Below are 10,980 nucleotides of genomic sequence, written 5' to 3'. Positions count from 1 at the left end.
TCATATACTAAAAGAGATAAGAATTTTTGCACGAGCTGATGCGAATGCTCTAAAAGCCTTTATAGTAAGCTGTTAGATGGAGTTCCCATGGCCTGTAATTGCTAAGAAACTTTAGTGGGACGATATAAGGAGTTAAAATTCACAGCACTAATCACTCTAGTCAGCATTATGCTCATCCAGTGCATGGTTTCAACGGGGCTTCAGCTTTTTTATTGTTTGGTCCTAGTCAGTAACGCGACACTATAAAATGAAATAAATTTTTGTGGTGTAGGCCTGTTGAACCTGGATTTTTATCTCTGGCTGTTGTGTTATCCAATGCATTATGACCATGAGTCTATATATAGATCTTTTTTTCCTCTCTTTTTTTTATAAGCAACAAAACTTTATTTATGAAAGAAGAGGCCCGAGTATGCATGGAGTATACTATGGATATTGGTTAAAACACAATAAAGCTCTCAAGTCACAAATATGTATGAATAAAAGACATTCATAGAACATTAATCTAGATTTATTTGCAAGTTCTTGTAAACAGAGTAATATCCAATGAATTTTTCTCTTCTTTCAATTGACTGTAATTGTTTTATTTTCAGGTCAGTGTCCACTACATTGGCAAACTTAAAAGCAACGGCAAAATTTTTGACTCGAATGTGGGAAGGGCACCCTTTAAATTCCGTCTAGGTACTATAAAATTTGATATGACGAATGCCTGGAACTCAGGTTTGTTTTCTGTGGTAACAATTTTTTCTTTTGGTCTTGCAGGTATAGGACATGTTATTAAGGGATGGGATGTTGGCGTTAATGGTAATTTTTTGAAGGACTAAATCTTGATTCTACTTGTCTGTACATTTAATATCCTCTGCAAAGCAGCTTTTACATATTATTATTTATACTAAATCCTCAGGCATGCGTATTGGGGACAAAAGAAGACTCACTATTCCACCATCAATGGGGTATGCAACTGATCGAATAGTTTTGCTTTGCATTTGATTTTTTTTTTTAAAAACGTTTTGCTTTGCATTTTATTGTCTTGTTTCTTGTATGGTTCCACCTTTGGTGGGATGATACGTGTTGATGCACTCTTTCTGGCTCCTGTTTATTTTTGGTTCCAACAAGCAAGGGCCTCCCCCTACAAAGCTTTGGATGTCCCAATCAGGCATATTTATATAAATTCTTTTTATGCAGCTATGGAGCTAAAAGCGCAGGGAAGATACCACCAAATTCATGGCTCATGTTTGATGTAGAGTTGGTTGATGTTCGTTGATGATTGTTGGCTTTTGTGTTTTCCTTGCAAGTTTTTTGAGGTTCTTGCTTTCTGCAAAAATTAGAGGTTTGTTATCATGAGGATGTAAGATTACGAAAAAAATGGAACTGTTGTTTCAATCTGGGAACTGGTTGAGCAAAAATTTTGTTTGAAATTTCTAGTGTTTGAATTATATATTAATTACTTTACTCATAAAATGAGTTATAAAAATTATTATTTTGCGCAATATTTTCCAATTATACAATGTGCAATCAAAGTGCTCGTTGATGTGAGCTCACTTGGATTACGTGTAAGTGTGTGACATCCTCATTGAAATTTTTATATATAATGTTACTTGGTTTATACTTGTGAATCTTTTTTTTTTTTTTTTTTTTCGGAGGGAACATGAAACATTGTATTGGGAATGTGAATTTTGAAAGTATGTTAAGAGTAATGATATGTACTTAGGTTCTCCTGTCGTTGATCTACAAGGTTCTCGGAATAATAAGAAAGATAATGTTGCTAAAAATATAAGTTAAGTGTAATGATATGTACTTGAATAGACTATTATTATTACTATTTTCGTATATGTTTTAATAAGTATTACTGTTTACTAAAAAAAAAAAAAAGTGAAATGTTTATCTCACATTGATTGTGTGTATTTAGCATTCACTGCTTATAACTCTAGTCTACAACTACAAAAGTTAAGCCATTTTGTAATTGTACTATGGTTATGTAATGTATTATAAATCCAGTTTAAAACACTATTATTACTATTTTCATGTGTTCTAATAAGTATTATTATTTACTCAAAAAAGAATAGACTAGTTAATACATCAAGAATAGAGTTTGGTATATCAAAAAAATAAGGACAGTTACATTAAATCTTAAATACAGTAGTTTTTCAAGCATATTCAGTTACTTGCAACAAAAAATTTTAGTAGGTTATGTTACAAAATTCCACTTCTGGCTAACTTGTTCTATTACTGCTACCTAAATGTTGCAAAGAGAGTGTAGCCACGGCTACTAGCTAGCCTCCGCTTAATGATGGGTGCTAACAAGACCGTCACTCTTCTCATCATACCACTTATTTTGGTGCTCTTATTCCCTCCCTTGTTAGCGGGTGGGATCATGGGCGACATCATAAGATATTAAGAGCCCATTTGGATTGCCCAAAACCTATAACTCATAACTCATATCTCTATCCTTACTATAACTCGAATATCTCCTAACAAAGTGAAAATTAGAAGAACTAAAGAAAAGGAGAAAATGAAAAGAATTGAAGTAAAGTGTAGCTTGAGCAGTCTGAAAATGAAAAAGAAATTGATTAAAGCCCAACAGCATTAACACTTTTCGGGTTTTGGATGATGAAAACTAAGTTATATAACTCAGTTTTCATTAATCCAATCACCCTCTAAGATTCTTCAAGATTCTTCGGACAATCTTCATCTGAAGACAAAACACCCTCTTACAACAAAAGAACCGTTCAGGTTTCCTTTTATACATTAAAAGGATCTAAAATGGAAATTATCCCACCCTCGGAGCTAAAACATTCATGACAAGCCCCAGCAACTAGCAGTGTTAAAATGGTAACAAAATTATTGTAGAGATTAGAGGAAAGAAAACAATGGCCTTCATCCACCAGAGGGTCAAATGTTGATTTTAATGCTCTCAATGTGGCAAATTAATGATAGTATTCATATTATAACTTCAAATAAGTTGAACCAGTATCTCTACCATTTCTTATATATCTAACAGTTGAGTGCTACATTTCATGGGGAAAAATCGGAGAAAATAGTATAGTAATGACTAATGTGACATTGAGATATTTCTAATATTGAAGTCTCAGGGGTTAAAACAAAAGGCCCACATGGGGGACCATCTACTAGAGGAAGCAAAAGGAGAGTCATGAAAACATTTGCATTAACAATAGACATATTCCTTATTAGTTATTAAACACTTACCGTCTACGCAATACCACATGAACCAATTAAAAAAAAAAAAAAGGTGTACGAAGTGCGCAAATTGCAATAGTAGTAATATACTAAAGTGTGCAATAGTAGTCATGCTGTGTAATAGTAGTAATACTAAAAGTGAAGTGATAGTAATGCTGAGTGTATTAAGATTTTCCATTATATAGCTCTTACTTCAACTTTCAGTTTTGTCAATTCAGTCTTCTAACTTTCAATTTTTGTCAATTTGGTATTCCGTTAAACTTCAGTTACCTGCTGCCGTTAGACCCACTGAAACGACGCCGTTTTGCTCTTTTTTTTTTTTCTTTTTTTTTCTTTTTTTAATTCAGAATTAAAAGAAAATAAAATAAACTAAACTAAAAAAATAAAAAACATTAAGGGGAACGACATCATTGTTCCCCTTCCCTTGAATAAAACAAAACGAAGAAACCCAAATTCCTAACCCATTTAACTTTGAGAGAGAGAGAGAGAGAGAGAGACTGAGTTGAGGATTGAAATCACCAGCTACTCTCCTCGCCACCCCTCGCCATACCTTGCTACTTTGCTCGCCGTATAAACCACCACCACCCTCACTACTCTGCCTTGACTAAATCGGTGATGGAGTTCTGAATCAATGATGGGTGTACTCTGTAACTCCAGCTCTGACCAAGTTTTGCATTTTCATTGAATTCTTTTTATTAAACACTTTACCCCTAAAACCAAATTATGATTATAAAGACGAAGAAGTGTCTCATCATCATCAAGAAAATGCAATTGATTTTTGTACTATACTTTTCACTACTACTGCAAAAGCCAAAGCAAGAAGGCAAAGACCAAGAAAGACCCAACTCTCACGAAACCAATTTGGTGATTAATGATTCTATTGCACCCACACCCAAAGAACTCGATCTTGTACTTCTTGGTCATATTCGAATACAAAATCCCCAATTCTGATCATTCCTTTGCTTCACTTTCTTGTCAAATAGCTCGTATATATACACCTCCGCCACTCCTTCCTTTCTCAGCAACGTGCTGATCCCCAATCTCAAATGCACCACAAGGTTCTTAAGATACATCTCGACATAAGCCGAATTAGCCTCGACCTCGCTCGCGTCAGCGTCGAAGCTCAGCCACCCAGTCTCAACCATGACTATCGAAATATTCTCATAGGCGACGACAACCATGGCGCTAACCACCACGTCCACCATCATGTCAAAGAGGTTTTAGTACAAGACGCCCATGATCAACTTAGTCTCTCTCTCTCTCTATCTCAAAGTTAACGAGTTAGGAATTTGGGTTTCTTTGTTTTGTTTCAATGCAGGAGAAAGGGAGTGACGTCATCATTTCCCTTAATGTTTTCTTTTCTTTTTCTTTTTTCCCATATTTTTCTTTTTTTTTTTTAATTTCAAATTATTAAAAAAAAAAATAGCGTCATTCCAATGAGTCTAACAGCAACTAGTATATGAAGTTTAATAGAGTACCGAATTGACAAAAATTAAAAAATAAAAGACTAAATTAACAAAACTAAAAGTTAGAGAATTGAAATAAAAAAAAAAAAAAAAAAGTTAAAAGATCAGTTATACTTTTCTTGGATAATGATAATGACCGGTGGTGTCATCTACAGAAACCTTATCATAAAACTTATGGCGAACTATGAATTTGATGCTTCCCCAAGCTTTGGTTACAATATATGAGTTTTATACCTCAACTGTCATATTTTGGTGTTTTAAATAAAAATTTTTAAGGTTTAAAATTTTCTATTCATTGTAACTTTTAAATTATTTAAAATATATATATGTATAAAAGAAAGTGGATGGGATGCATTTAGAAGTGGGGAAAGGATTACATGAATCAAGTGCAAAAAAATAAATAAATAAATAAATAGGAGTATTTTTGTGTCACTTGTGCACCAAAAACTAACATTTCATTAATGGGTTAGGTTTAAGTTAAATATTGTGTAATTTTTATTTATTTTTTAAATTTTCATTTGAAAGGAATTCATTTCATGTTTAAAATTAATGGTCTGTTTGGATTAAGGAGGAGAGAGGGAGAATAGAGTAAAGTAGAGTAGATTTAACCTAAAATTAGCCTATTTCAGCCAACTCTACTCTACTCTCCTCCACTCCTCTCTTTCCCCCCTCAATCCAAACAAATCCTAACTTATACAAATCAAGTGTATAAAACAATGTTGTTAATTCCATGTTGGTGCCCATTTCGATTTGTCTATTGGAATTTGGAATGGATATTTAGGTATCGATTAATTCTAGCATACCGTTTTGGGATTACTACTAATATATATAATTCTCATATTAACTCATCATTAATGAAATATAATAATAATAATAATCAAATTCAATTAACATAGTTTTAGGTTATTTTGTATTTTTAAAAAAAATGACCAAATTGGTATTTGAACATAATGAACCAAAATCACTAATCAAAATTGGACGAAATGACCTAGATTTTAGTCTGAGATGGAATGAGGGATCTTTTCATTCCAATTTTCTTAATAATACGATAATTTCTATTCATTCTAGTAAGAAGAGAATGGAATCCACAACTATAGTATAAACTATCACGTCATTTAGAATTTTAAATAATGTGACAATTTGTATACTATTTTTTTATAACAATCTATACACTATTAGATCAAAATAAAATAAAATTTTAATTGTGAAATGGATAAAATAAAGAGGATTTTTTATATCAAAACAATAGAGATAGAAATCCTACTTTAACATATGTGTGTGAAGATCACTTCTAGAGACTTGAACCTCGACCCATATCTCTCCTCTATCCATAAAAACTTGTATTTGTGGGGTGATCATTATGCTAAGGGTACACGGTGATGAAGCAAAGAGGAGTTTTTTTTTTTTTTTTTTTAATTTTTTTTTTACAAGATAAAATTTCTACTTTAGTCTAATCTAAGTGTATATGTATGTGAAGCTTCCTTTTTGAGATTTGAACCCCGACCCTTACCCCCCACACTCCACAAGTACTTATACTTATGGAGTGACCAAGAGTGTGCGGTGGTGAAACAAAGAGGAGTTGAAATGGAAATGATAATGCTCAACTTTTATTAATGTTATACCACTTTATAACTTTCTATTATATGTATTTATTGAGAAGTTTACTGTTGAATTACATTGTCTTTTTATACACTCCAAGATTGCAAAATATCAAGACAATCAGAAATTAATAATTATCACATCTATAACATGCTTAAATCTTCAAAAAATAAAATTATACTTCAAATTAGATGCAAAACATTAATTTATGGATTTCATAGTAAATAAAAAAAAAATTATTTCATAGTTTTGTGTGCATATTAAAGGAAAATAAAACATTTAATCCAGAAATAATTTAAAAAAAAATATTAATCAAATAAAAAGTTATTTGTTTGGTGTAATATTAACTTAACAAGTTGATCAACTACATGAAAGATGTCAACAAAAAGTTACACAAAGTGTAAACTTGAGACTAACCCTTCATTAATTTCTCTAATATGATCATTTATATGTAGTGGTGACTGGTGAGATCATCAAAGTTAAAAGAAGAATACAGCTTTTACTAACATATATCGTTAAACATGCGTGAAGGAAAATTAAATGTTTAATGATGAGATGTAATGCACATTCTTTGAAATAAATAAATAAAATACGTATCAAAATAAATAAATAAATAAATAAAATACATATATTGTTAATTCACTGGAACGCTACACAATACACAAATTGAAAGTGGTTGTGTGCGTTTTCTTAATTCTTTTTTTACAATTTTTTTTTATTATTATTTTTTTTAATGAAAGGTTAAAATAATCAACTACGACTAAATGCACCTTCACTTGTTCCCACAATTTAAGGATCTTAGTTTAGGAACTTGTTAACAAAATCCAATAAAAATAGAGGGAAAATGTGAATAAAACAATATTGCTGACTATAAATGAGCCACTTCCATGGTACTATGCCATTAGTGATTTCTTGTTAGTAATAATAGTGAAAAAAAAATTAAAAAAAAAAAAAAAAAAANCAGTAAAATAGAAAGTAGTGGAGAGACAAAGAGGTAAAGAGGGAGGGGAAATGTTAAGTGTAAATGTGTAATAGTAAATGTGGACTAATAGGGAGAAGGAAAGTTTTTTCATTTTAGAATAAGTTTAGAAAGAGAAAATAAGAGAAAGAAAATAAGTAGATGATGCGACCACTGATGTGATTCAACAGGAGCATAGCAACTATAAATACTACGCTTCAACTTTTAGATGTATATAGATATAGACTAGTAATAATTTAACCCTATGTCATGAAATGAGATATTTATAAGACAACTTCAATTGTAGAAATCAACAAATTAAAAAATAGAGTTCATTTCACTTTGGAAAACACTTTTTGATTTTGAATAAGCTATTTAAAGAATATATATATATATATATAAATCAAGTGTTTGGGTATTATAGTTTATAGAACTAAAGAAGTGTAAAGTATTCACATCAAATGTGCTAAAAAATTTAGCTTCTAGTATCTAAAAAAATCAATTTATCAATTTTAATACCTCATTTTACAATATATCTAATATCAAATACTCTATTCCTTTACCACTTTATTTAACTATTATTTTTTCTTGCTACTCAAATCTCTCTCTCTAACTTTCACTTTTTAAATAATGTTTTTTGTGTTTACCACTAGTTATAGTAAACTGCTAAAAATGATAATTTACTATAGCTAGGTGTTAAAAAATTATAGGCTCAACACATTAGATGTAGTGGATTTTTTTAGCGTTTTGAGGACTGAAATAACATTTTAGCACATTTAATGGACTTATTCGGATACCAATCGTAGCATAACTAGCTTATCAAATTTCAAGTGGCATAGCAATTTTATGCTTTGCTAGAATAAAACATATTCCTAAGAGGGTGTGACTTTCTAATCGAAAATAATTTATAACATCTACCAAGGTAAGCATAATTTACCTGTGGCTTAAAGGCTTGAAGTCTCTGTATATTAGTTCCAAGAAGTTTTCGTTGAATTGAATTAAGCTCAATAATAACACCACTCATGTTCATCCTTTCTCTTGAAAATTCCATAGAACAAGCAACTCCAATTTCAAGTATCAAAATCAAGCATTCTTGACTTTTTGGACTTCCATTTTAGCTTTCATTTTGAGTAAGGTCATTCATCTTTGTCTCCCCCACTTCTCCTTTTTGAAGAAGGATAGGATCTACAATGTCAATTATTCTTTCGAGCAAAGCTGCTTTGACAAAGTCATGAAGGTTAAAGCTATCTTGAAAAATATTATCAGTAACTCTTTTCCAATAAACATCTCTAGCAATAATGTGCCGCAACTATATATGTCACCGTATATAGACACCTCATTTCCCACACCATATTCTGCAATTACACATAACATATATGGAATGTGACCATAATTTTGTATCAGAAAAAGAAGGAAAAAGATATATAACCTAACAGGTATTAAATAAGGTTTTTGAGTGGCATGTAATCAGCCAAGTAATAAGAGAAATTTGATAAATAACATATCATATCTTCTAGCAACAATACATCCTTGTTAAACTTGTCCTTAAGGTTTTGAAACACAATAAAAGCCAGCGAGAAAAGCAAAAAATAAAAAATAAAAAAAATAAAAAAAGATAATAATATTCACCTGGAGGAGTATAACCAACTATCCCCCTTACTCCAATGCAGCTTGAATGGTTAATAGAAGAATCTTCGGTAGCATCATAGAGCAATTTTGCCAAGCCAAAATCGCTTACATGTCCAATCATTTCATCATCAATAAGAATACTGCTAGGCTTGAGATCGCAGTGAACAATTGTTGTGTGGCAATTATGATGAAGATAATCCAATGCATTAGCAACATCAATGGCAATATTCAATCTCTGATGAAAACTCAAACTCCTTGGTTCCTCAAGAGTCTCATTTGATCTTGATGTTGGATGCAACCATTCATCTAGGTTGCCATTTCTCATGAACTTATATACCAAAGCATTAAAATCATGACCTTGATAATCAATACCAAAACATGATGTAAGCACCTTTACTAGATTTCGATGTCTAGTGTTTCGTAAAGCCTCACACTCAGCTATGAAACTTTTGGAAGCTCCATGATAGTAAGGTTGAGCACCTTGATAGCAACCGTATTCATTTGTCCACCCTGATAAAGAATTCCTTTATACACAGACCCAAAGCTACCCACACGAATTAAATTGGTAGAAGAAAATCCATTGGTTGCATTTAAGAAACTTTGGTAAGATAGCTTTAAAAGAAATTTTTTTGAGAAGTCTCTTAAGGTATTTTCTTTTCTTTTCTTTCTTAAAGAGTAAATTAAAAGAAGTGACAAAACTAAAGTTACTCCAAGAAGCCTAGAAAATATTGAGATTATTAACTTTAAGGCAATAGTCAACTTAGGTTTTTTGTATTTGCAATTAGGAAGCTGAAACTTAGGTATGCCCCCACAAAGCTTACTATTTCCCTCAACTAAAGTTGCACTTATATTCTTGAAAAACCCGTCTGTTGGTACTTCACCCTCAAAATGGTTGTAAGATAGATTTAAAAATTTCAAGTAGACAAAGGCTTCAAAAAATTTTTGGAATTTGTCCAGACAAATTATTTTCAGAAAGATCTAGATATTGAAAACCTCTTAGTGATTCCAAAGATGGAGGAATGTTCCTTGGAAGAGATTTCTTCCCATGAATAGATATTCCAATTAACTTTATGTAGCTTCCAAGACTTGTTGGAATTTTCCCAAACAACATGTTTTCAGCGATATCCAGTTCTTCTAGATTTATAAAATATCCCACTTCCATGGGAAGGACTCCAGTAAATTGGTTGGCAAACAAATTTAGAAAAACTGGTGATAATGAGAGACCAATGACTTGTGGGGCTATTGAACCACTGAGACCGTTATTAGCAAGATCCAAAGAAAACAAATTTCGGCACTTGCTTAGACTTAGAGGGATATTGCCTTGAAGATTATTCTTGTATAAATACAAGTGTGTCAAGATAGTTAAATTCCCAAGAGATATAGGAATGTTCCCAGAAAAATTATTTTGAGATAAGCTCAAATATTGTAATTTTTTAAGCTTTCCAATTTCAGAGGGGATATTTCCAGATAATTTGTTTTTCCATATATAAAGTCTTTCCAAGTTGATCAAATTTCCTATTTCAGTAGGTATCTTTCCAGATATTTTATTATTATCTAGAAATAATCTGATAAGAGTAGTTAATAAATTGCCAATGCACTTGGGCAACTCTCCCCCAAAGTTATTGGCATTTATAGATAGCCAATAGAAACAGATAGGTGGAATTTGTCAAAGAACAAAGAAAATTCAGGTCATTTGTCCCTCCATTTCCAAAATTGTTAAAGTTTTTTTTTTTTGAGAAGGGCAAAATTGTTAAAGTTAATGACAAAAAATGACATTCTATTTAGTTTCTCCAAGGAAGGAATTTTTCCATTTAGTTTATTTGCATTCAAATCAAGAAAACCTAGATTTGAGGCATTCGATATTGACACGGAGATAGATCCAATGAATTGGTTTTGGTAAATGGAAAAGAAATAGATATTTGGTAGAGTGATACCTATGTCCGACGGAAGATGCCCTTGGATTTGGTTGCCGCCTATATGAAATTCTATTATTGAAGACAAATTGAAGATGGAGGGAGGAATTGTACCAGACAGCCTATTTGTTTGCACATTAAAATAAAAAAGCTTGGTTAATTTGCTAAAAGAGTCCGGGATAGTTCCACCCATGTTATTAGAAGTCAAAGAAAACACTTC

The 10,980-nt window shown here is 31.6% G+C and overlaps 2 protein-coding genes across 2 annotated transcripts; one reads left to right on the top strand and one right to left on the bottom strand.

Annotated features, from left to right (window-relative positions):
- Window positions 1-578: 578 nt before the first annotated feature.
- Window positions 579-1,547, top strand: LOC136065318 (peptidyl-prolyl cis-trans isomerase FKBP53; the record flags this gene model as incomplete). Its single annotated transcript, XM_065768364.1, has 4 exons — window positions 579-678; window positions 760-801; window positions 902-950; window positions 1,183-1,547. Coding segments are annotated over 4 exons (270 nt in total), but the record flags the coding sequence as incomplete, so codon positions are not given.
- Window positions 1,548-8,166: 6,619 nt separating this feature from the next.
- Window positions 8,167-9,261, bottom strand: LOC112033282 (probable LRR receptor-like serine/threonine-protein kinase At3g47570). Its single transcript, XM_065768358.1, has 2 exons — window positions 8,848-9,261; window positions 8,167-8,573 (listed from the first exon to the last, which is right to left on the bottom strand). Exons 1-2 carry the CDS (start codon window positions 9,170-9,172, stop codon window positions 8,416-8,418), a joined length of 483 nt encoding a protein of 160 aa, XP_065624430.1. The 5' UTR covers window positions 9,173-9,261; the 3' UTR covers window positions 8,167-8,415.
- Window positions 9,262-10,980: the final 1,719 nt, after the last annotated feature.

This window comes from Quercus suber, unplaced genomic scaffold, assembly GCF_002906115.3.
Source record: "Quercus suber isolate HL8 unplaced genomic scaffold, Cork oak 2.0 scaffold_925, whole genome shotgun sequence".
Classification (NCBI taxonomy): Eukaryota; Viridiplantae; Streptophyta; class Magnoliopsida; order Fagales; family Fagaceae; genus Quercus; species Quercus suber.
The sequence above is the reverse complement of the archived record's forward strand: the minus strand, read 5'-3'. Positions and strand labels throughout refer to the sequence as shown.